This window comes from Scyliorhinus torazame, chromosome 3, assembly GCF_047496885.1.
Source record: "Scyliorhinus torazame isolate Kashiwa2021f chromosome 3, sScyTor2.1, whole genome shotgun sequence".
In the NCBI taxonomy this organism is placed as follows: Eukaryota; Metazoa; Chordata; class Chondrichthyes; order Carcharhiniformes; family Scyliorhinidae; genus Scyliorhinus; species Scyliorhinus torazame.
In genome coordinates this window covers 16,198,432-16,224,499 of record NC_092709.1, presented here as the reverse complement: position 1 = coordinate 16,224,499, position 26,068 = coordinate 16,198,432, and the positions used below count along the sequence as shown (strand labels likewise).

General features: G+C 46.2%; 1 protein-coding gene across 7 annotated transcripts in view; it reads left to right on the top strand.

Annotated features, from left to right (window-relative positions):
- ccser1 (coiled-coil serine-rich protein 1) overlaps nt 1-26,068 on the top strand; it is a 1,481,149-nt gene that overhangs the window by 1,305,274 nt on the left and 149,807 nt on the right. Inside the window, exon 10 of one of the 7 annotated variants that reach the window (XM_072495331.1) lies at nt 8,533-8,566. The exons of 5 other annotated variants lie outside the window; for them this stretch is intronic. In XM_072495331.1, the coding sequence (XP_072351432.1) occupies nt 8,533-8,566 (34 nt within the window). Of the gene's footprint in view, nt 1-8,528; nt 8,567-26,068 lie in introns of all 7 variants that reach the window. One more of the 7 variants, XM_072495332.1, reaches the window with a different exon arrangement.

Below are 26,068 nucleotides of genomic sequence, written 5' to 3'. Positions count from 1 at the left end.
ATTTCGCCCACTGTTTTTATGACACCCGCACCAATCCCCAAGTGTCTCTCCCCCCCCCCCCCCCCCCCCACCACCACCACCACCACGCTGACTTCACCTCTACCACCAATGACACAGCTGGGACTAAATTGGTTTCGCCCCAATGCTTCTGGAGATATAATCACCAGTCACTGTCGCTCCTCAGTCCGCTTGGTTTGGGCTCTTGTTGCTTGCACAACCGGTCCTGGAAACCTTTCCCAGACTGATTTTCACTTCTACAATTTTTCTGGATTCGAACCACTGTGAAAAAGTTATAATTATGTCTGCAGTACTTGTGCAGAGCAACTTAGTGCCACACCAGACCTTGACCAACGTTTAATTCATGGTCTACATGGCTTCAGTCTCCATGATGCATTGGAGCTCCAACGCTGGCACAGAAGAATTGAAGTTAGTTGCATTTAACTGAATGATGAGTGTGAAGGTGAGTTTCATCTGTCTGTGGCTTGCAACTCCCCCACACGAGTGTCTGAATGTATTGTTACTTTATGATTGCAGATTTCTGGAGCTGGTGCTGCCATCCTCCCTTTTTGTTGTCCTGTCTTTTCAATCTTTCTAAAAGCATTGTCCGCATTCAGCTGATAGCAAAGACCGACAGGCTCGAACTGACATCAAATATCTGGAAATGCAGTCAACCAGGAAGCCTTTTGTCAAATGTGGGTTTTTTTCAGCCGTTGCTGTTAAATATTTTTACAATTTAAAAAATGGCGTCAGAGTCAGGATGGGAAACAGGTACAAGGTGAAACAAGACTCTACTTGACACAATGGGCACTTCCTTGACTAAATAACATAAAGAATTTGCTGAATATTGAAATGTCAGGGAAAATAGTGCCATTTTGTGCATGACTGATGACTCATATGAGAAACAACTCCAGGCTCGACAATGTACACCGGCTGTGCATCATTAAGTGTATTCTTGAACATTTTGGGCAGCATTAACTCTTATATCTACACAGCTCAAAATGCAAATATTTTACAGGGGAACTACATAGGTTCAGATTCCAGATTTCCTGAATATGGCTTAAAGGAGGTATCTGCTTTCACTTGCCATATTCATAAGGTAATTTAGGGTATGGAGAACCATTCAGCCCATTTAGGTTCAAGACTCTAAAACACCCACAACTGTGCCATTTTTGGTTTCTCTGTGCAATTTGCAGGTACCGATCACTCAGTCAGACAGGGGAATTCCATTCATTTAATTAGTCCTAAATTTGTCTTTGATTGGCTTGAACCTGTGCCCATCTGCCTGGTTCTGTGTATGCTGTCATCTTCTGGGTTTCCCTTTTCCACGATACACCCCTCTACATAGTTACCTCTCACATATTTCTACTCGAGGATGAAGAACTCAGGTTTCTTGGTCATTTCTCATGATTTGGAATTCTTTAACGCAAGAGATCAATCACATGTCTCTCGTACTGGGTGAGCGTAACTTCATCTTCTACTCCACTGCGTTAGCTTAAGAGTTCGGCGTTTGGTTGATCTGATGACCGCTCGATCTTTGTGGAACAGCTGAGCTTTGAATCGTTTACTGTCATGCGAAGCCAATTCAACAGCATTTGTTTCTCCTTTTATGTGCTAAATTCTAAAATTAAACTTTGTCTATGAATTCCTCACATATTTTGTCCAATCCCAATGTTGCAATTTCTGAGCCATTTCCTCCAAATCCACTGCCCTTCCTAATCTCAAGATTGTCAAGATAGGATGCCATCTGAAAAATTTGACAAATTTGCATTGATCCATTCTTCTTCTTTGAAACTCACATATTTACCACAACAGAAATACTGTAATGTGTTCATGCTCGGTGGTATTGATAAATAGTCTTACTTTTCTGATTGCCCCCTCCACCCTGAACATGGAACAACAAAGAATGTTCATGTGCACACACAAGTGCAGGAACATTTGCCCAGGCAGTACAGTAAGTACATGAACTTAATACGATGAGTATTTTTCTGGTGACTTTAACATTTGTGATATTTGCTGATTTAATAAGGTTGTGTTGAAAGGGGAGAAGCTGAATTGTCTGCAGACTGTTGCCTGGCTCATTGTGAAATCCTGAGCTGGCTGAGCAGTTAATGCAGAGGTGAAAGATTATCACTTCCGTATCAGTGTAGAGCGCAATCTAACCGAATTGCAACAGAGTCCTGTGTCGAGCATGTTTATCCGGGTGTTTCGCAGAGCTCTCAATGCTGAGAAAGACCACACTATCCATTGGGACTCTGTTGCAATCCTGGGCCTCAGTGGGGAATGCCCACCGAGGCCGCACTTTGTCCTGTTTCCTGCACTGAGGAACTCCGCTCGCCAGAACCCCTCAGTGCAGGGAGAGATTGGGATGCCGTTTAAAAATGGTGTCCCAATCTCTCATTCCCCCCCCCCCCCCCCCCCCCCCCCCGACGAGACCCTCAAACACACTTATGAGGGGGTTCTCGGGCAGCCCCTGGCCCAATCCCCAGCATGTGAAAAATGCCAGTCTGGCACCTTGACACAGCCAGTGTCCCTGCCAGCCTGGCAGTGCCAACTGGGCAGCTTGGCAGTGTCAGGCTGGTACCCAAGTGACACCAGCAGTGTCAGATTGCCACCCTGCCCAGAGGGCAACCACCTGGGGCCTCTGATCCCTTGGGAGACCCTCCCAAGTGCCGTTCCGTCTGGTCCCCATTTGCGATGACCAGTACTGAATGGCACTCACCAAGGTCTCCGAGGCGCAGGGGTTAGATCCCAAAGCCTTGGTAGTTCAGGCGAGCTGCAAATTAGAGTGAGACTAGCTACTCACTCTCATATGCAAATTTGCCAAATACTGACCCCACCCATAATGGGCGGGATCAGATCGCGATGTCTCGCTAGATCCCATTAGATCTCGCAAGGTGTGGCAAGCCGGGTAGATCCCGGAAGAGGACTGTACTGGCATCTACCAGCCGCGCAGCCTCCCGTTTGCCTGAACGGGCGCAGAGCGTGATCTGCTGTTACACAAAAATTAAAGTAATAACAGAATTGCAGAATTGTGACTGCACAAAGGAGGCCATTTGGCCCCTCGTGTCTGAACCGGCTCTCCATACGAGCATTTTAGCTTCGTGCCATTTTCCAGCCTTTTCCCCGTACCTCTGCGCATTGTTTCTAATTAGATAATAATCTAATGCCCCCTTGAATGTCTCGATTGAACCTGCCTCCACTACACTTCCAGGCAGTGCATTCCCCAACCGAACCACTCATTGCGTGAAACAGGTTTTTTTTTCTCACATCACATTTGCTTCTTTTGCAAATGACCTTGAATCTGTGCCCTCTTGTTCCTGATCCTTTTACGAGGGGGAAGGGTTCACCCCTATTTACTCTGTTGGGCCCCCTCATGGTTTTGAACACCTCTATAACGAGATGTTTTGGACTGAAACTGTTTTTCTGTTTAGGAAGGAAATTTTGATAAATTAACCAAAATTAAAAATATCCCCCAAAAAGATTAGCGCATTCCCTGGAAATACCCTGAATCGTCCATTCCGATTTTAGTGCTGGCAAAAAAAAACATTAAGTTAATTGCCGAATCATGTCAGGAACTTGCTTGAATCTGTGTTTTGCTAGTTCTTCCTGGCATTAATGACTATTAACCTAAAGCTGACTGTCAGACAAAGATAAGTCAAAGATGACAATAATCTACTGAAGCTCATCCTTCTGATACCCTGCCTTTTTTGATAAGCATATCCCATTAGGAATGTGGACAGTGGGGGAATGAAATCGGCCTACACCAGCAAAACGGATTCAGAGTGAATTGAGAGCCAATTTTTTTATTGCATCCAATCTGCTTTCCACTGAAGCTCGCAGAACGATAGTCCAGACTGTTTTTAGAGGCTCTTTTTTCCTATCTCCCTGTCACTCGCACTTGGTTTGAAAGTAAAACTTGACAATATTTTCCTAAGTTCGTGAAATAGAAAATCTGGTACAAGCGACTGATTCACTGCAAACCTGCCCTGTGCTGTTGGCCCACACCAGTTTCATTCGCAAGGTCTGAGAAAATGAAATGAAAATCGCTTATTGTCACAAGTAGGCTTCAGATGAAGTTACTGTGAAAAGCCCCTAGTCGCCACATTCCGACGCCTGTTTGGGGAGGCTGGTACGGGAATTGAACCGTGCTGCTGGCCTGCCTTGGTCTGCTTTAAAAGCCAGCGATTTAGCCCAGTGTGCTAAACCAGCCCCAGCAGACGGCTGACACAAAACTGTTGACAAAAATGTAATAACAGTGAATAAGATTTTGTGCCCAGGATTTGTAAGTATTTTTCTTTCATGAGATTTGATCATCACTGGTGAGGCCAACATTTGTTCCTCATCCTTAATTGTCCTTGAGAAATTGTCCATTCACCTGAGGAAGGAGCTGCGCTCCGAAAGCTAGTGATTCGAAACAAACCTGTTGGACTTTAACCTGGTGTTGTAAGACTTCTTACTGTGCCCACCCCAGTCCAATGCCGGCATCTCCATATCGTCCTCGAGAAAGTGGTGGTAAGTTACCTGCTTGAATTGCTGCACTCCATCTGGTTAGGTACACACTGACCTAAGTGTAGGCAGACCCAAGGTTTTCTTAATAAGGGTATAGGTATCTGGCCAAATAGTGCAATTTGAGATTTATTGAAGCACATGGGTCTCCTTCTCAGGCAGTCCTGGCGATGGCTTGGTTCAATGGATTCACTAATCTACAGACTCTGCCACATACAGGACAGGGGCTGCTTGAAGGGTCAGACAGATGATGTGTTTGGAGATTTGTGCACTCCCTCCAACATCTCAGCTTCACCGCTGTATGTTCCCAGGAAGTCTCTTGATGTGTTTTGTGCAGTGATGGGGAAACTAGGCTAGTGAGTGGGCCGCCGGTGGGGATCCCCTTCATCTCGGTGGGCCGCAAGATTGAAATCGGGCTTGTTCACTAATCATAACTCCATGCATAAGATTAAATTCACGGCAAATATTTAATAATGAGTCATAGAAAATGCTTACTTATTTATATATTGATAAAAGTGTCATCAACTTCAAACGGGAAAGACAAAGTAAATATTTACCCTCGATTGGACTCAGAGGGAGTGCATGGCTCTCACAGTCAATGTTGTGAGCAATCAGCACGCACCCCACTTTACTCGTCCTTTGTGTTACGTGCGAAGTGTAGCCATCTGGGATGGCCACTTCCAGAATACAAAATGGACATTTGCAAAGGTTTCAGGGAAAAATGGACAATGTTAAGAAAGCAAGCAGGCACAGAGCTTGTCTGCATATTGGAGAAACAGCTCCCAGACGAGACTGAAACTGTAGGCCCATTAGCATATGGATGGCCCATCTCCGGGAACAAATGAAGATACTTAAGTAACCGATCTGGCCCCAGACCTCGCGGCCCCAGTTCCCCAAACCGAAAGCAGAAAACAAAGCAGGTCAATGGCCACCTAGGACACGCCACGCCATCAGGGCACCCACCCCTTTATTGGTCAGGATCAATGCGATTGATCAAAAATGGCCCAATTGATTGGGGCCAAGTTCAAGGCCTGCCCAAAAGCGCGCGAAGCCCCCTTCGGGTATAGGAAGAAGGCCCAAGAGAGACTCGCTCTCTTGGAATCAGCTCTCAAAGCGGAGAGACCCTTCCACCAGCTACACCAGAAGCAAGTAAGTCCAAGGTCAACGCTCGCTACCAGCGGACGACCTTAGCTGTTCCCTTCTACCACTTCGACCACAGCAGCCTCAGAACCGAACAACGACCATTGTTCCTCTGACTGAGTGGACTGAGTGATAGTTTAGCCTGTAGTATTTCGTGCATGAATAGATATTACTGTGTGTGTAAATAAATAGTGTTGACTTTGAACTAACTAACTGGTGTACCGACTTTTTGATCAGTATTCGGGTTTGAACCTTGTGGCGGTATCGAAAGATACCTGGCGACTCTGAAGCAAACGTAATTAGAATTAAGGAAGGCGACCATATTGACCGCCATATTTAGAAACAACCAAAGAGAGCAACAGAATCACTTCAGTCATACCGGTAGGGACAAAACTGGGCAGATGGAAATCAGCAGAATGTAGCAACCCTGTACATGGGCAAGGGTCAACAAAATGTCTTGTGGGACACCCTCAGAACCTAAAGCCCCCTCGCTGCAGGCTGCCCATCCCTGGTTCAGTACCTTCCCAACTGAACCTTCTCCATTTCGCTTGGTCAGAATCCAGGCACTCTCACGAGTTGGCAGGCACGTTTGACTTCTTCAGTGATGCTGTTAGCCCATCCCTAAAACTGTCCACCTGGGAGTCTCCGGCTGTGACCCATGTTCCAAGTAGAGCAGTTGCTTGGGGTCTCTGGTGACAGGAGTACAAATGACATTCCTTGCCCAGCAGGGCTGGTTCTGAGTGATTAGCACCAAGAGTCGGGGCAGGTTGGTTTGGGAGAGGAAGCTGCTGTTAGATCATCTTTCAGGTGGAAAGGTTCACAAATTTGGAAGGAACCTTGGCGAGTTCCTGCAGTGCATCTTTGTCGATGGTACACACGGCTGCCACTGTTCTGTTGGTGGTGGGGGGAGTGAATGTTTGTGGAAGGGGGTGCAATCAAGCGGGACAGCTTTGTCCTGGAGCTGCACTCATCCAGGCAAGTGGAGAGTATTCCATTACACTCCTGACTTGTGCCTTGTAGATGGTGGACAGATTTTGGGGGGGTCAGAAGGTGAGTTACTTGTCATAGGATTCCTAGTCTTTGCCTTGCTCTGGTAGATACAGTATTAATATGGCTCATCCAGTTCAGGTTTTGATCAGTGGTAACTCCCAGGGTATTGATTGCGTGGGATTCCGTGATGGTAATGCTATTGAATGTCAAGGGCGATGACTAGATCTTGTAGGAGGTGGTCATTGCCTGCCACTTGTGTGACACAAACGTAACTTGCCACTTTTAACCCAAGCCTGGATATTGTCCAGGTCTTGCTGCATTTGGACATGGACTGCTTCATTATCTGAGGGGTCGTGAATGGTGCTGAACATTGTGCAGTCATCTGGGAAAATCACAACTTCTGACCTTATGATGGAAGAGAGGTCATTGATGAAGCAGTCAATTCTAGGTTGGGCCTAGAACACCACCTTGAAGAACTGCTGCAGTGATGGCCTAGAGCTGAGATAATTGATCTCCAACCACCACAACCATCTTCCTTTGTGCCGGGTATGACTCCAACTCCAACAGTTTCCCCCCCCCGATTACCATTGACTCCAGTTTAGCTCGGGCTTCTTGATGCCATATTCGATCAAATGCTGCCTTGAGGTCAAGGGCAGTGACTCTCCCTTTACCTCTGGAATTCAGCTCTTTTGTCCATGTTTGAACCAAGGCTGTAATGAAGTCAGAAGCTGAGTGACCCTGGCAGAACCCAAAGTGAACGTTTCCTTGCCTAGTCTGTGATATAGCTCCCCAACTTTAGCACAAGCCCCCAGATGTTGGTAAGGAGGACTTTGCAGGGTCGACAGGGCTGGGTTTGCCGTCGTTGTTTCCGGTGCCTGGTTCGATGCCGGGTATTCCATCCGGTTTCATTCCGTTTTTGTATTTTAGTAGTGGTTGAATTCTAGGCCATTTCTGAGGGCATTTAAGAGTCAACCACATTGCTGTGTGTCTGGAGTCACATGTCAGCCAGATGGCAGATTGCCTTATTACTGAACCAGATAGACAATCGAAAATGGTTTCATGGTCCTCATGAGGCTTTTAGTTCCAGATATTTTATTTGGTGTTTAAATTCCACCACCTGCCAGGGTGGGATTCGATCCCGGGTCCCCAGGTCATATTCCCAGATCTCTGGATTACTAGCGGCAACACCACTACGCCACCTCCTCAGACGGCACTGGGTGGTGTTCCAATCAAGCGGGCATGATTGGGGTTACTCAAAGGAAAGAGTGTGTTTGAATTGACATGGATGCTGCAAATAAAAGAGAAAGCGCGAAGTGCCAAGTCCAGATGATCTGAGCTGAAAGAGTTCATTGTGTAAGTATTCTGAATGCACAGCGCATGAAGCTAGATAAATCAACTAGCCAATGCAAGGTATGACCTCAATTGCATCCTGGCAGGGATTTGTATCAACTAGCTAAGTATGTAAAGTATTGTATGAAAGTTTTGACATTATGGTCAGCACCCAGACGCTGATGGAGTAATTTTTAATCTGTCTGAGTCGTGGCAAATAGCTCCCAAATACATTGGGTGTTCTCAAAAGTATATACTGCCGGCTCTGAGGAATTTGAAATGTTCAGCTGCTTGAAGGTGATGCGTTGTGTATTATGGGGTAAACTGTTTTGTAATGTGCTGCAACCTTGATGTTTCTGCTATGCTGAGCGCTTGATGCAGTTTTTCATTTCACGTAAGCCAATATTGCATTTGTTCTTTTTATTAATCATTTAAGTTAATTGTTTGTTTTTTGAGTTTCATTTGCTTTCACCATTTTTTTGTGTGTGCCTCATTTTACTTTTCTTTTGTTCCTTTTGGTTTTCCGCCCATTTCATCATCTCATTCCATATCCGTTGCCGCAGCTAGTGTAATCAGTCTGAAGGAACTCCCAGGTCTCCAGGTATGATAAAGTACAATGCGTTAAACCTTGCTCAGTGACCCTGTGTTTTGTATGGAATGATTTTTCTCATGGTACTAATTTTTCTTTTGCAAAGTTATTTACCGATGTTCTGTTCTTAACAATGTTTTGGTGTATTTACTCTGTTTCACCAGCAGCTCTAATGTCTTATGCAGAAGTTTACAGCTTAGAAACCGGTTTTGCTGTTTTTTAAGTTCCACATGAGCCTCCGTCCACATTACCTTCTCTTCCCCCAGCAACATACCTTTATCTTCCTTTCTGCCCCATCGGCGTATTTAAGTTCTCCTTAAATGCAATCAAACTGCTTTCTTCTCTCTCTCTCTGTGTCTATTATGTGTCTAAGACTGCTGTCTATTGGCATGGATTACATAGCCAGCTATATTAGAATCAGATTATAAATGCTTCTTAAAAAAATAATGACTTGGAATATCCTCCTTGGGCACAACCTAGTTACCTCCAGACCCGACTACTCCGGTGCACTCCCAACTGGCCTTCCATGTTCTACTCTCTACGACCTCGAGCGAACCCAAATCACGGCGGCCCATGTTTTAGTTAGCATCAAGCCCCTTTCTACCCATCATGTTTAATGTTCACTGACCCACGTTGGCTCCTGGTTAAACAGCACATCAAATCTAAAATCCGCATCCTTGTTTTCAAATCCCTCCATGACCTTGCCCCTCTCTTACTCTGTAATTTTCGCCAGCCTCACAGGAGTGAAATGTTGCTGAAAAAATAGACATAGGGCTCGACCTACCGGCCGCATCACGCGGTCTGGAAGATGCCGGGAGAGGCCTGCCGTGGGCGTCCCAACAGCCAGTATGTCTCGCGAGATGCGCGATCTGGATCCCGCCCACAGTAGGGGTGGCCGAGCCGTGCCCATCTAAGTAGGTTTTAAACATACTTGGGCGTACTCACCCAGGATCTACCAGCCTCCAGGCATCTAGCGACCTCCCAGCTGATTCTAATATAGCTGGCTATGTAATCCATGCCACAAATTGGACCAGGCGGATCGGCACCCATGGGGTCTCCTGGGCCATTGGAGGCCCCAGGGTGGTCTGGCCCTTCCCTTGGAATGCGGGCACCTTGGTACTGCCAGGCTGGCACCTTGTCACTGTCACCCTGGCACTGCCGAGGTGTCCAGTTGGCACTGCCAGGGGTCAGGGCCTGAGGGAGGCCATGCCCATGAAAGGAAGGTGGAGTGGAGATAGGAAGGATGGGGGACGCAGGGTGGGTTTGAAGGAGCCAGTGGAAGATTCGGGAGTGAAGGGTGGGATCCTGGACCGGATCCTTTAAAGCATAATTCTAAGGGCGCAATCTATCCGAATGAGAGCAGAGACCCATATCGGGCACATTTAGCTATGGATCAGGACTCTGTTCCCATTTGGGTAGTTTTGGGCCTCAGCGAGGAACTCGCCGATGAGCCCGCACTTAGATCCTTTTTTTGCACTGAGGAACTCCGCTTGCCAGAACTCCTCAGTGCAGAAGGAGGTCGGGACGCCATTTCTAAATGAAGCCCAGTCTTTCGACCCTCCCACACGATGCCCGAATCCCCTCAGAGCCACAGCTCGCCTGTAAGGGGGTCTTCTGGCCCAAGGTGCCCATGTGGCCCTGTCAGATGGCAGGGCACTGCCAGGGTACCAGGTTGGCACTGCCAAGATGCCAAAGTGCCAAGCTGGCATTTTGTGCGTGGGTGCGATCAGGCCTGGGTATCATACATGGGTGCTGGTGGATTGCAGGGGGGGGCGCAGTCTCTCGTAGTGGATTGGAGGGGGGTTGTCGGGAGCTGCTTTGGAGGCCTCGGAGATGTGGACACCATTTAAAAATGGCGTCCCGATGTCTCGCTACGCTGAGGAGTTCTGGTGTGCGGAGCTCCTCAGTGCACAAAACCGAATCTGTGCGGCCTCGCCCGCACGTTCCCCATTGAGGCCCCTTATCAGACGTGAGTCGCCTTTTATAACCTTGTGTTTCTCAGCTCTGCGGGCGCCGGGAAACATGTGGCTAAACGCGCTTGCAATGGGACTCTGTTCACATTTACTTAAATCGCGTCCAGGAACCTTTCCATTAGACCACACCCATAGAATCCATATAGTGCAGGAGGATGGCATTCAGTCCATTGGGTCCACACTGACCCTTTGAAAGAGCACCCTACCCGGGCCCACTCCCCCACCCTATCCCTGTAACTCGGTAACCCTACCTAACCTGCACATCTCCAGTGAGGTATTTCATATTGTATTCATCAGCACAGACACAAAAATGCCAAATTTGAAAGGCATCAAAAAGAAAAGGGCGCAGATTAATTGGCAAGTCGAGTCTGACTGGCCGAATCTGTTCCATGGAGAATGTACCGGCAAACTATTGTCACCCACGCTTTTCATTAATTCAAAAAAGGAACAATGTTTGGACATGTTCCTTTTAGCTGCAGAGGGCAGGTCAACGCAGATGAATGTGTGTAGCTTTTTGCAAGTGTAATTGCGAGACTGACTGATAATTCAAAATTGGTTGTTAGTTTAATTGTTAGCACGCTTAGGATTGTCCAGCACAGGCTGAATATGTCATTGACATTTGACAATCTTGCTTCTGTTCCGATGAGTGAAAGACCAATAACCTCAGTGGCGTATCTCTTTTTTATTCCGCAATAATCAAGACCTACAAAGCAACCCTGAGATATCTGCATTGCTTCCATTCATCCATTCTGACCCCTGATTTTAATCACTCCACTATTGGTGACCATGCTGTCAGCTGCCTAGTTCTAAGCAATGGGGCGTCATTCTCTGGCTGCGTTGCGCTCAAGCGAGAGCACAACTTTGCCAGAGAATCTCAGAGCGCACTCCCGCGGGCTTCCCGGTAGCCTCTGCACCTTGCGGGATTCACCCAAATGCAAGGTGTCGGATTCGGAACTCAGCCCAAAAGGGGCGGGCCCAAATGATGCTCGCGGAAGTAGGTTGGAAACCTACTTCAGTCCCCCCTACCCAAGATATACCAACCTCCCTCGATTCTCCGACCTTCCCAGGGAGGTTGCAGCCGGGCACCGTATCAGTGCCGGTCCACAAGAATATGGACCAGGCGGAATGTCACCCTGGTGCTCTCCCAGGCCATTGGAGGGCTCTGGGTGGTCTGGGTCAGTGGGGAGTCGCCCCCTGGCCCTCTCCCTGGAACATGGGCACCTTGACACTGCGTAGCTGGCACCTTGGCACTGACACCCTGGAACTGTCATGGCACCCAGGTGGCACTGCCAAGCTGTCTAGAGCACTGCCTGGGTGCCAAAGTGCCAGTGCAAGTGTGCTTGGATGCCAGGGTGGTACTGCCAAGGGTCAGAGCCCAAGGGGGGCCATGCCCATGGAGGGGGGAGGGGGGTTGAAGGGCGAGGGTGTGCAGGGTTGGTAAGTAGGGGCCTCCAGGAAGTTGAAGGGGGGGTGATAGGTAGGGCTCCTGGAAGGGAGGGGGTGCTTCAAGGTGGCTTGGGGAGGGCCCAAAGATGGAGGCCCCCAGGGACCCCATAGCAGGGTGTTCTCATTTGGGGTGTGTGAGGTAGTGGCCATGTGTGTGCAAGGTGACATTGCCCATGGGTGAGGGGTGTGGGGGACCCACAAGCTCACTTTGAGATCGGCGCACCCTTTCAAAATGGAGGCCCGATCTCTGAGTTCAACTCCCCAGTGCTAAAAAAAAAGTGTGGGCTCAACCAGTGAGAAACTCCCCAAGGCCCAAAGAAGTGACTAAGTGACACGAATAGCGGTGGGGAACTCCTGAAAAAAACGCCACCAATGAACTTAGAAATTTTTGGGAGATTCATGCCGATGGAATTCTCTCCCCAAACCTCTCCACATCTCTTCCCCTCTTTCCAACTTCATGAATTTCTTAAAATCTAGCCTTTTTGACCAAGCATTTGCATACTGTAATTAAAAAGGAAGGTGTAGTATTTTTGTTTTCCAACTATGAGATTTCCTCAAGTAAGAACTAGGTCAAATACAGTAGGTTGAGAGGGGAAGTGAAGATGTAAATAAGACTGCCAGATTGAGAGGATAAGAATAGGATGGTAGCCAACATAAATGGGAACTCAAAACCCTTACAATGCCAGCCAATCCAGACCAAGTAACGTATTTACCGAAATGTAGCCATCCCTTACAGTACCACCTCCCTTTCAATTTTCACACTATCCATTGCTCCATTACCTTTGCTTCTATTGATGGGTGACATGGTAGCACAATGGTTACCACTGTTGCTTCACAGCTCCAGGGTCCCAGGTTCGATTCCTGGCTTGGGTCACTGTCTGTGCGGAGTCTGCACCATCTCCCCGTGTCTGCGAGGGTTTCCTCCGGGTGCTCTGGTTTCCTCCCACAAGTCCCGAAAAACGTGCTTGCTAGGTGAATGGGACATTCTGAATTCTCGCGCTGTGTACCCGAACAGGCGCCGGAATGTGGTGACTGGGGGCTTTTCACAGTAACTTCATTGCAGTGTTAATGTAAGCCTACTTGCGACAATAAAGATTATTATTATTATTTTTGTCAGAATCGTCTACCTCAGTAAATACCGATACAAAGAACTTATTATGTGTTCCAGCCTTTCCCTGCACCTCGAAGCATACATCATCCTCTTTGTCCTTCATCGACTGACACCACCTCCTATTACACGCTTACATTTTATTTATTCGTTCGGGGGACGTGAACCAGGATTTATTACCGATCCCTAATTGCCCTTGAATTCAGTGGCTTGCTCGGACATTTTAGCATCAACCACATTGCTGTAGGTCTGGAGTCACATGTAGGCCAGGCCAGGCGGCAGATTCTATTCTCTCAAGGTCATTAGTGAACCAGGTAGGTTGCTTTACAACAATCTGTGATGGTCATCGTTAGACTTTATCATTCAAAATTTTTATTGAATTCAAGTTTTTCCATCTGCCATGGTGGGATTTGAACCCTGTTCCCCCAAAGCATTACAAGTCTGGATTACTAGTCCAGTGACAACTCCACCACGCCCATTTGGCCACAGACTTTAGAGTTAAACCCAAAGCCCTCATAAGTATCCACAAATCTTTGGGGAGTGACAAAGAAGGGGAGACGTGCCTAACATATATCTTCTCTGCCGGGCCCTGGGATACTGGAATGACTTGAGATCCTTTCACTTCACTTGTGCAACAGTTGATATCAACTGCCTCAACATGGACTGGGGACTGAACACAGACGCTTCCTGATCTGTATTCCTCAGTTGCCTTAACCAGCTGAACCACATGGGGAGGAAGAAATATATTACTAATACAGATTATGTTGAGTGCATGCTTAAAATGTCAAGATGCATCAATAATTATTGAAAGCAATAATTATTCTCTGAGCAAATGTGGACACCTCCAGCCAAAAGACGAAAAATGGCATTAAATGAGAATGCATTCCCTTAACAGTAATGTCATACTTTATTAAATCATCTAAATTATCTTGAATATGGAGGTCAAGTTATGCATAATCATGGATGTAAAGATCATACTTGTAAAATTACGTTACAGGTGACTATAATGTTGGCACTATTTATTTTTAGTCTGCAAGTCGAAAGGTTGAAATACTTTGGAGGAAGGTAAAATGCCCTTTTAAATGATGACTGAAATAACTGTGTCAATGTTGCCTGTGGCTGGGATTCTCCAGGGTTGTCTACCAGTGGAGAGAGTCCTGATGGGCCAGTGAATTCGGCATTGGGCCAAAAATAATTCTCACGCCGGGCGTGAAACCCACTGCGAGTCTCCCAGCTGACCCCGATCAACTTCCCGACATCCCGAACGAGGTTTCTGCCCAGACCCGGCGGGATCATGCAAATAGGTCTTTAGAGCTATTTTGAGTGTAATTTACAGGTGGGACACTTGATTCAGCTGCCTCCTGGGCTGCTACAGCCACGCCTTTCTCCTCCCCCCAGCATAGAGTCTCCCTGACGCGAACATCTGGTGAAACAGGGAACTGGTGGCTTGAAGTCTGAGAGGTGGTACCCTACTTACAAATACCTCCAGAGTGCTGTGGGGGGGGTTCTTCATGGGAGGTGGTTTAAAGATATTTGAGATGGAAGATAAAGGTATTCCCTTTAATGTGGTGGAAACCTTTGAAGTGTTTTTCCACAGTAAATTTCATTGGTCTTTAAAGTATTGAAGCCTCCCTGCAAGCTTAGAAGCCTAAAAGCTTTGAACTGCATTGTTTACATTCAATTTCACAGACAAATGCCCTTTACAAGTTTACCGATTGACAGGTGAAGCAGTCTCAAAGGGAGTATTTAGATTGTTTATTTATATAATCCTGCAGTAATTAATTAACTCAGATGAACAACTGTTTTTCTAACCACAGTAGTTTTTAAGAGGCTGATTCTGTTCTCAAGATAAGGCTTCAAAGCTTGCAGAGAGGCTTCATTAGGGGGAGGGGGAGCAGCCCCAAGTCGTGGTCCACATTGGCACCAATGACATAGGTAGGAAAGGGGACAAGGATGTCAGGCAGGCTTTCAGGGAGCTAGGATGGAAGCTCAGAACTAGAACAAACAGAGTTGTTATCTCTGGGTTGTTGCCCGTGCCACGTGATAGTGAGATGAGGAATAGGGAGAGAGAGCATTTAAACACGTGGCTACAGGGATGGTGCAGGCGGGAGGGTTTCAGATTTTTGGATAACTGGGGCTCTTTCTGGGGAAGGTGGGACCTCTACAGACAGGATGGTCTACATCTGAACCTGAGGGGCACAAATATCCTGGGGGGGAGATTTGTTAGTGCTCTTTGGGGGGGTTTAAACTAATGCAGCAGGGGCATGGGAACCTGGATTGTAGTTTTAGGGTAAGGGAGAATGAGAGTATAGAGGTCAGGAGCACAGATTTGACGTCGCAGGAGGGGGCCAGCGTTCAGGTAGGTGGTTTGAAGTGTGTCTACTTCAATGCCAGGAGTATACGAAACAAGGTAGGGGAACTGGCAGCGTGGGTTGGTACCTGGGACTTCGATGTTGTGGCCATTTCGGAGACATGGATAGAGCAGGGACAGGAATGGATGTTGCAGGTTCCGGGGTTTAGGTGTTTTAGTAAGCTCAGAGAAGGAGGCAAAAGAGGGGGAGGTGTGGCGCTGCTAGTCAAGAGCAGTATTACGGTGGCGGAGAGGATGCTAGATGGGGACTCTTCTTCCGAGGTAGTATTGGCTGAAGTTAGAAACAGGAAAGGAGAGGTCACCCTGTTGGGAGTTTTTTATAGGCCTCCTAATAGTTCTAGGGATGTAGAGGAAAGGATGGCGAAGATGATTCTGGATATGAGCGAAAGTAACAGGGTAGTTATTATGGGAGACTTTAACTTTCCAAATATTGACTGGAAAAGATATAGTTCGAGTACAATAGATGGGTCGTTTTTTGTACAGTGTGTGCAGGAGGGTTTCCTGAAACAATATGTTGACAGGCCAACAAGAGGCGAGGCCACGTTGGATTTGGTTTTGGGTAATGAACCAGGCCAGGTGTTGGATTTGGAGGTAGGAGAGCACTTTGGGGACAGTGACCACAATTCGGTGACGTTTACGTTAATGATGGAAAGGGATAAGTATACACCGCAGGGCAAGAGTTATAGCTGGGGGAAGGGCAATTATGATGCCATTAGACGTGACTTGGGGGGGATAAGGTGGAGAAGTAGGCTGCAAGTGTTGGGCACACTGGATAAGTGGGGCTTGTTCAAGGATCAGCTACTGCGTGTTCTTGATAAGTATGTACCGGTCAGACAGGGAGGAAGGCGTCGAGTGAGGGAACCGTGGTTTACCAGGGAAGTGGAATCTCTTGTTAAGAGGAAGAAGGAGGCCTATGTGAAGATGAAGTGTGAAGTTTCGGTTGGGGCGATGGATAGTTACAAGGTAGCGAGGAAGGATCTAAAGAGAGAGCTAAGACGAGCAAGGAGGGGACATGAGAAGTATTTGGCAGGAAGGATCAAGGAAAACCCAAAAGCTTTCTATAGGTATGTCAGGAATAAGCGAATGACTAGGGAAAGAGTAGGACCAGTCAAGGACAGGGATGGGAAATTGTGTGTGGAGTCTGAAGAGATAGGCGAGATACTAAATGAATATTTTTCGTCAGTATTCACTCAGGAAAAAGATAATGTTGTGGAGGAGAATGCTGAGCCCCAGGCTAATAGAATAGATGGCATTGAGGTACGTAGGGAAGAGGTGTTGGCAATTCTGGACAGGCTGAAAATAGATAAGTCCCCGGGACCTGATGGGATTTATCCTAGGATTCTATGGGAGGCCAGGGAAGAGATTGCTGGACCTTTGGCTTTGATTTTTATGTCATCATTGGCTACAGGAATAGTGCCAGAGGACTGGAGGACAGCAAATGTGGTCCCTTTGTTCAAAAAGGGGAGCAGAGACAACCCCGGCAACTATAGACCGGTGAGCCTCACGTCTGTAGTGGGTAAAGTCTTGGAGGGGATTATAAGGGACAAGATTTATAATCATCTAGATAGGAATGATATGATCAGGGATAGTCAGCATGGCTTTGTGAAGGGTAGGTCATGCCTCACAAACCTTATTGAGTTCTTTGAGAAGGTGACTGAACAGGTAGACGAGGGTAGAGCAGTTGATGTGGTGTATATGGATTTCAGCAAAGCGTTTGATAAGGTTCCCCACGGTAGGCTATTGCAAAAAATACGGAGGCTGGGGATTAAGGGTGATTTAGAGATGTGGATCAGAAATTGGCTAGCTGAAAGAAGACAGAGGGTGGTGGTTGATGGGAAATGTTCAGAATGGAGTACAGTCACAAGTGGAGTACCACAAGGATCTGTTCTGGGGCCGTTGCTGTTTGTCATTTTTATCAATGACCTAGAGGAAGGCACAGAAGGGTGGGTGAGTAAATTTGCAGATGATACTAAAGTCGGTGGTGTTGTCGATAGTGTGGAAGGATGTAGCAGGTTACAGAGGGATATAGATAAGCTGCAGAGCTGGGCTGAGAGGTGGCAAATGGAGTTTAATGTAGAGAAGTGTGAGGTGATTCACTTTGGAAGGAATAACAGGAATGCGGAATATTTGGCTAATGGTAAAGTTCTTGAAAGTGTGGCTGAGCAGAGGGATCTAGGTGTCCATGTACATAGATCCCTGAAAGTTGCCACCCAGGTTGATAGGGTTGTGAAGAAGGCCTATGGAGTGTTGGCCTTTATTGGTAGAGGGATTGAGTTCCGGAGTCGGGAGGTCATGTTGCAGCTGTACAGAACTCTGGTCCGGCCGCATTTGGAGTATTGCGTACAGTTCTGGTCACCGCATTATAGGAAGGACGTGGAGGCTTTGGAGCGTGTGCAGAGGAGATTTACCAGGATGTTGCCTGGTATGGAGGGAAAATCTTATGAGGAAAGGCTGACGGACTTGAGGTTGTTTTCGTTGGAGAGAAGAAGGTTAAGAGGAGACTTAATAGAGGCATACAAAATGATCAGGGGGTTGGATAGGGTGGACAGTGAGAGCCTTCTCCCGCGGATGGATATGGCTGGCACGAGGGGACATAACTTTAAACTGAGGGGTAATAGATATAGGACAGAGGTCAGAGGTAGGTACTTTACGCAAAGAGTAGTGAGGCCGTGGAATGCCCTACCTGCTACAGTAGTGAACTCGCCAACATTGAGGGCATTTAAAAGTTTATTGGATAAACATATGGATGATAATGGCATAGTGTAGGTTAGATGGCTTTTGTTTCGGTGCAACATCGTGGGCCGAAGGGCCTGTACTGCGCTGTATTGTTCTATGTTCTATGTTCTATTACTTTAAAGGGCAATGAAATGGACCGTGAAAAACCACTTCATCACATTAAAGGGAATGCTTTTCACCTTGCAGATCTTTGAACTTGACATGCTGGCAGACTGCCGAATGGATTTAAGGGTTCAGATGAGAACTCTTTCACTTTATTATCACAGAGCTGCATTTTTGCGATACTGACAGACAGGGGTTATAGACTACAGCTGGGGAGAGCAGCCAAACGACCCACATAGAACACTTTCATCAACTTGGTCTCTGGGGGGATAGCTAAGTTGTGTGATTTTGTTGGCGACTTGGGCTGGATATTGATTGGGTTTCCAATTGGCCCTGGTGAATGAGCACCATGGAGGGCATAATGACACAGCGATGCATGTATCTTAATTAAGAGCAACGTTTATTTTTAAAATAAAAAACAAAATATTCAAATGAACTTTTCATTAATACAAAAGCATCACGACGCAACACTATTCATCCTAACCCAGTTTCATAACAAGACTATCCCCGCTGGATCCCCCCTCCTCTCCACAAAGAAGACCCTATTAGACTGACCAACACCCACCCCTCCCTCTCCCCAAAAGCTGACGGTAACCAGCTCCTTAACAAATATAATAAACGGCTGCACACATTGAATAAAGCCCCTCCACCGACCTTCTCATGGCATATTTGATATTCTCCGGGTGCAGACATTCCACCAGGTCCTCCAACCAAGCCAAAACCTGAGGCTGCTCCGGAGACCTCCAGCCAAGCAAGACTCGCCTCCTGGGTATTAGAGAGGTAAAGGCCAAGACATTCTATCTGCCGTCTTCCCCTAACAGCATAGTTTATAATTAGTTTTGTGGAAAAGGTTTATGTTTCGTGCATCTTTTAAGGGATATTGATTGCTATTGCAATTGCAATTTGTGTTTCCATCTACAGTTTTTAGAGATATCACAAAAAAAAATTATATTCAAGTAGCACTCAAGAATTACATTTATCTAATTCTCCAGAGTAATCGCATTTCATGGGAGCAAAATACTTATTCTTCGGAAAATTGAATAATTCCCTCCATATATTTATCATTTTGAAACATCTTCAAAATTAATTAAAGGTGTCGACTGAATGCCAGCCTGGATTAGTGGATAGAGAACGGCACAAGTCATTGGTTTAGATTTGCGTTGGGTTCTCCTGCTTGGCTGCTGTATCTTTGATTGAAGAAACACCGGTGCCCCTGGAAAAATGGTTGAAGTGGGATTTGCGTCTTTATTCTCAAAGCTTCCATTTGGTTTTCTACTGAAGTTATGAGGCTGCTCTCTCCGCAGCCCCGCGGCGAAATTGCATTCAGCGCGGGGCGGAGAATCCAATTTGACACCGACACCGGTCATGGCGCCGTCCGGCGATTCTCCGGGACCCGAGAATCGGGTGTTTGTGAAGTGCTCCGCGTGGCTGGGGGGGGGCATTGCCAAAGGCCCGCCCAGCTATCCCCTGCTCCCAGCTGGCCGAGTTCCCCATGGCGTGGTTCTAGCCACCTATCGCCATTCGGGAAGCTCGCAGGTGGGGGGGGGGGGGGGGGGGGCTGGGGGGGGTGGGGGAGGGGGGCGGGGGATAGGACACCGGGTGGGGGGGGGGACGTTATGGGCGGCCCGGGGGACAGATCGGGCCTTCCGGATCTTCGGGCAGGCGGCTGATCTGGGGGGCCTACATTTTGCAGCTGCCTCTGCGATCCAAGTCCGCCATGCGCTTGGCTCAGCCGCTGGAGGCCGCCGCCCTGTGCATGGGCGGACTCAAAACCGGAAGTGCGGGGGGCCCTATCCGCAGCTAAAGGTTCGTGAATCACTCTAAATCCCTGCTAGCCCCCTGCAGGTGAGTGAATTGGCTTATCTTTTTTTTAGGAAACTCCAGAGTGAAAGGCCACCGTTTCTACGCCAGCATGGGAACATAGTCCCATTTTGGGAGAATCCTGCAAATGGTGTTTGGCCATCCTCTGGAAACGCCATAATTCATAACAAATGCTTCAAGTGCGAGTGCTTTATGTCTGGTGGAGTTGACAAACATCGGAGATCACCACGTGAAATTGGAATTGGCATAAAATGACCACAAAGCAATCTGCCTGGGAACCAAGCGTCTGTTGAATGAGGAACTTAAAAGTATTGAAGAAATTAATGAAACTAGCAGCGGGCGTATTCCTTGGACCCTGATGTCTTGAAACTGAGGGTTTTATGATAATTAGCAGACATCAATAGTAGGGAAAATAATAATTTATTGTTAAGGATTTGATGATAGTTGTTGTTAGTTTAATATATTATTTAAATAACGTTTAATGTATATTCCTTTATTAAGTTGTAAAAACGAAGAATTTTTGTTTGAAAAATTTCAATAAAATATATTTTTTTAAAAAAAGGATTTGATGATTAGGGCACTTGGAAAATCACGATATGATTAGGCAGAGTCAACACAACATTTATGAAAGGGAAAATGAGTTTGACCTATCTTATTAGAGTTTTTGAGAACACAACAAGCAGGGGAGATGAGAGGGAGCAAGTGAGTGTGGTGTAATTGGATTTTCAGAGGGCATTGGATAAGATGTCACATAAGAGCTTGTTGCATAACATTAAACCTCCTGATATTGGGTAATATGCAGGCATGGGTTGACAATTGGTTAATGGACAGAAAACAGAGTTGGAATAAGCAGGTAATTTTCATGATGACAGGCTGTAACTAGCAGAGTGCTTCATGGTCCGTACTTGCGCTGAAGCTATTTACTATTTATATCAATGACTTTAATGAGGGAACTCAGTATAATGTACCTAAGCCTGGTGGCTGTACAAAGTTTGTTGAGAAAGTACGCTCCATAGAGGGTGCAGAGGGAGTCAGACCAAGAAATGATTGGGCAAGACATTTGCAAATGGAGTATAATGTGGAAAAGTATGAAATTATCCATTCTGGGAATTGGTTAGGAAAGTGTTAATGTAGAAATTCAGCAATGATCATATTGAGTAGCAGGACAGGCTTCAGGGTCCTTACGACCTATGGCATGGCTGCGCCTGTTTCATATGTGAAAATGTGTTCATTTTCATAAACAACAGATATCCAACATGCACATTTTTCTCAAATTGTGGCATAATCCCACAAAGACTTCAGCACAGAATTTGGCTGGCAGTCCAGCACTGGGTGTGCTGCAACGAGCTGGATTCTCCGCTGTCGGGATTATTCATTGCGCCGGCAGCCCGGGGATTTCCCGATGGTGTAGGGCTGCCCAAAATGGGAAACCCCATTGGCCGGCTGTCAAGACCGAGAATCCCGCCCACCATCTTTCAGATGAAACACTCGACCGTTTGACTCCTCAAGATGACATTAAGGTGACATTTTAGTCTACAAAATTATGAGAGGTATGGACAGGGTGGATAGCAACAAGCTTTTTCCAAGAATGGGGGCGTCAATTACAAGGTGAGAGGGGGAAAGTTTAAGGGTGATGTGCGTGGAAAGTTTTTTACGCAGAGGGTAGTGGGTGCCTGGAATGCTTTGCCAGCGGAGGTGGTAGAGGCGGGCACGATAGCATCATTTAAGGTGCATCTAGACAGATATATGAATGGGCGGGGAACAGAGGGAAGTAGATCCTTGGAAAATAGAAGACCGGTTTAGATAAAGGATCTGGATCGGCGCAGGCTGGGAGGGCCGAAGGGCCTATTCCTGTGCTGTAATTTTATTTGTTCTATTAAAGTGTTGGGGAATTATCCAGGGTGTTATGTTCAATATTTATCCCGAAAAAAACGCCACAAAAAGAAAACAAATGATCAGATCATTTACTGCCACATTTTCTAAATTCCAAAAGTATTTCATAAATAGTTTCCTCGGTGTAAAGTCCAATATAAATGCAAGTATTCACTTCTCTCCTACTTTTGTCTCCTTTGTCTTTCTTGAGAAGCAATCATTTTTTCCACATTGCCTGTTTTCAATTATAACACAATCTCCATTAACTTTGAAAAGCATTTAAGGGATATAATATTGTGTATGGTATAATTAAGAGATTAATCATACTGTAGTCTAAATAACGTTTCTATTGAACCATTCTTTCACATGCTTAGTTTCCCATGTAGACCGCACACTGACTTTCATCAAAAAGTCTATTTCCAATTTGGCTGTTAAATTGTGTTAATGACAATTTCCCAGAATATGAAGCAATTGCTTCTTTTTTATAACTCTATATAAAGATGTAAAGACCCTATTATAGAGAGAACTACTGGATTTGTGGAGAGCCAAAGGGATTTGTTTCAATGCCACACATATCGTGCCAGATGTCTTTATAGTCACCCAGCCGATTGACCTGGGTAATCTTTTTTAAAAAACTTAGAGTACCCAATTAATTTTTTCGAATTAAGGGGTAATTCAGCGTGGCCAGTCCACCTGGCCTGCACATCTTTTTGGGTTGTGGGGGCGAAACCCACGCAAACACGGGGAGAATGTGCAAACTCCACACGGACAGTGACCCAGAGCCGGGATCGAACCTGGAACCTCGGCGCCGTGAGGCAGCAGGGCTAACCCACTGTGCCACCGTGCTGCCCTTGACCGGGGTAATCTGTGAGGACATACAGAAAGCAAAATAAATAGTGGCTGAATAAATCATAGATTATCATAGAATTTACAGTGCAGAAGGAGGCCATTCGGCCCATCGAGTCTGCACCGGCTCGTCCATGTATCTTGGAAAGAGCACCCGACCCAAGGTCCACACTTCCACCCTATCCCCATAACTCAGTAACCCCATCCAACACTAAGGGCAATTTTGGACACTAAGGGCAATTTATCATGGCCAATCCACCTAACCTGCACATCTTTGGACTGGTAGGAAACCAGAGCACCCGGAGGAAACCCACACACACACGGGGAGGACGTGCAGACTCCACACAAACAGTGACCCAAGCTGGAATCGAACCTGGGACCCTGGAGCTGTGAAGCAATTGTGCTATCCACAATGCTACCGTGCTGAAAGAATCAAGTGGGAAGTGGGTGACAAAGATACAAACAGGAGTGAGGAGTGGGAGTCCACTAAAAATGGTTCAGGATATCGGAGGTCAACCTTACAAGAGATCAACGGCCAATTGCCAGGCAGATGGGAAGTAAGAAAGGAAGGCTTGCATTTATCTGGTATGTTTCCCAACCTCAGGACATCCCGAAGTGCATTACAGCAAGTGAAATACTTTTGAAGTATAGTCTCTGTTGTAATGTAGGAAATGCAATTTAGTAGCAGCAGGAATCCAAATGGATGTTTCATCAATACAGATGGAGTGTTAAAGGAAAGCAATTGCTCAATGGGTTGAGCTGGAAGAGAGGATCGTAGATTTGCAGGTGTATGAATAGACTCCTCACATCAATCTTCGAGAATGGAGTATCAAGAATTGGCAGATGTGTTAAATGAATTCTTCACGGATGAATGCAGTCTGCGGCTAAAGTCAAAATCCAGCCATTTTGGCTCAAGAAATCATGTGACAGATATAAACGTTGATAAAGCAAGAAGGAGAAGGGAGGCACTTGTATTTATAGAACACCCTGTCACGTCTGAGCGTCTCAAAACCCTCACAACCCATTTAATTACTTTGAAGTGAGTCACTGTTCTGCAGGCAAAATAAAGTAGAGGTGGGATGTCTTTCCCTGAGCCTTCATGCGGATATACAAGATCACAAGTGTCAACAAACCAGGCTGGTCATAATCCAGGCCTGGAAAAGAACTTGTCTGATTTTTTTCTGACACAATAAATGGAAGAGAATTGGGGTACGTTCATCATGCTCTCCATCCCACACACGTTTTCAGTGTTCCAAGATATCCATTGTGACTGGATAACCCATCCCAACCCATACCCCGAGGTATGTGTCATTGAAAAATCTCATGCGATTAAGTAGATTAATGTATCCAACAGTGTTCGCTTACGCTGCTTGTTTTTACTTTCTTTTGCTAAAATGAATGAATGAGACCTTTAAATACAGGGAGATGGTGACATAAAGATAATGCCATTGGGTTAGTAATCCAAAGGCCCAGTCAATGCTCTGGAGACATGGGTGCAAATCCCACCATGTCAGCTGGTGGATATTGAATTCAGTGAATAAAATATCTGGAATATAAAGACAGTCTACATAATGGTGACAAAGAAACTATCACATTGTTTTTAAAACCCACCTGATGCCCTTTAGGGAAGGAAATCTGCCATCCTTACATGGTCTGGCCCACATATGACTCCTGACCCACAATATACTCTTGGCTCTTAACTGCCTCTGCAATGTCCGAGCGAGCCACTCAACTCAAGGGCAATTAGGGATGGGTAACAAATGCTGGCCCAGCCCAGTGATGCCCACACCCCATGAAAGAATAAAGGAGAAAATAATAACTACAAGGCAGCTAGAGGAGGCAGGACATACCCTAGAAACGTCAGGGAGATAAGAAAGGAAAGGAACTTGGGTAATATTTTCAAGAGCTGCATTGATGGATCATTATGCCTGGCACCAAATGACGTCCATTCAAAGTGCACAGGAGTCACCTGGAGTAGTCAGCATGGTTTGAGAAACAACCCAGGCCAAGAAAGCAGGCACCTCAGTCACCTATTAAACCAATGGTCAGAAGATGACAGCGAGATGGGGAACCAGCACTAAGTCCATTGCTTTGGTTTTGCAGTTATTTGTATAGCACCATGCTCATGCCACCCAAACCATAATTGCCCACGATCCCACTACAGTCTACCAGAGGTAAAATGGGTGTCAATATTGCTACGCACTATGTTCACACATTTTCAAAGCAAAATAGCAACACATATTTGTGTGAGATGTCAGCACTGTATAAGAGTCCTTCCTGTTTATTTCCTTTGTTCCCATTTATTTTATTTCATCATATTGGTCCATGGGCCCATAATCAGGATGTGCCTTTAAGCAGAAGACTCAAAGTTTAAACAGTCTGCTTGCCAGGACACTGTGTTCCCAGGTTTCATGTCTGGGAGAGGAGAAGCCAGATTATTTGGCACCGGGTGGATCTTAGGAACCAATTGTGGAGGGAGTTGGTTCAATTTGTTAACCTGTGGGTTGGTCTGGGACAGTGTTCTGCTTGACAACAGTCAGTGATTGCTTCCTGCGTGATTCTTTCTGAGAGTACTTAGCAGAAGTATTTAGACCTTGGAAGTAAAATAAATGCTCTCTCTCCATCTCCTGCTTGCTGAAGTGAAAGAACTGCTGTATTATTCTGAAAGCAGTGAGTGCCTGGCACATCCTTTGCTGGGAAATTGAAATGATGTTGAATCTGCAGAGAAAGTAGACAACCTTGCCAAAGGAAACCATCTCAGGCCTAGAAGGAAGAAGTACCAAAACGAAAGCCTGAACTTCAGCAAGATATTGACTGGAAATCATCCCAGTGCATCAAAGATCTTTATTATAGAACATAGAACAATACAGCGCAGTACAGGCCCTTCGGCCCACGATGTTGCACCGAAACAAAAGCCATCTAACCTACACTATACCATTCTATTATTCTTCTATTTTCAGTAATAGTTTCTTTCCCTTTCCCCTCTGAGTTGATTGGCTGTATGTGTGTGCAGAGAGTGGGGCAAGTTACGAAGGGGGCATTGGTAAAAGCGTAGTCGATGATCAGTTACATTTTTCAGTCCATTCAATTATAATACTGTGCAGAATAAAAGGTTGTAAAGTTACAAACCTGGTGATCATCGTTTATTGGGCTCAACCAAGGACCTTGGGTAATTTCACCTGTGCTGCAACTCCGAGTCAAGTGGGCTGGAATTGGTGCGCGTTGTGACAGCATGCATC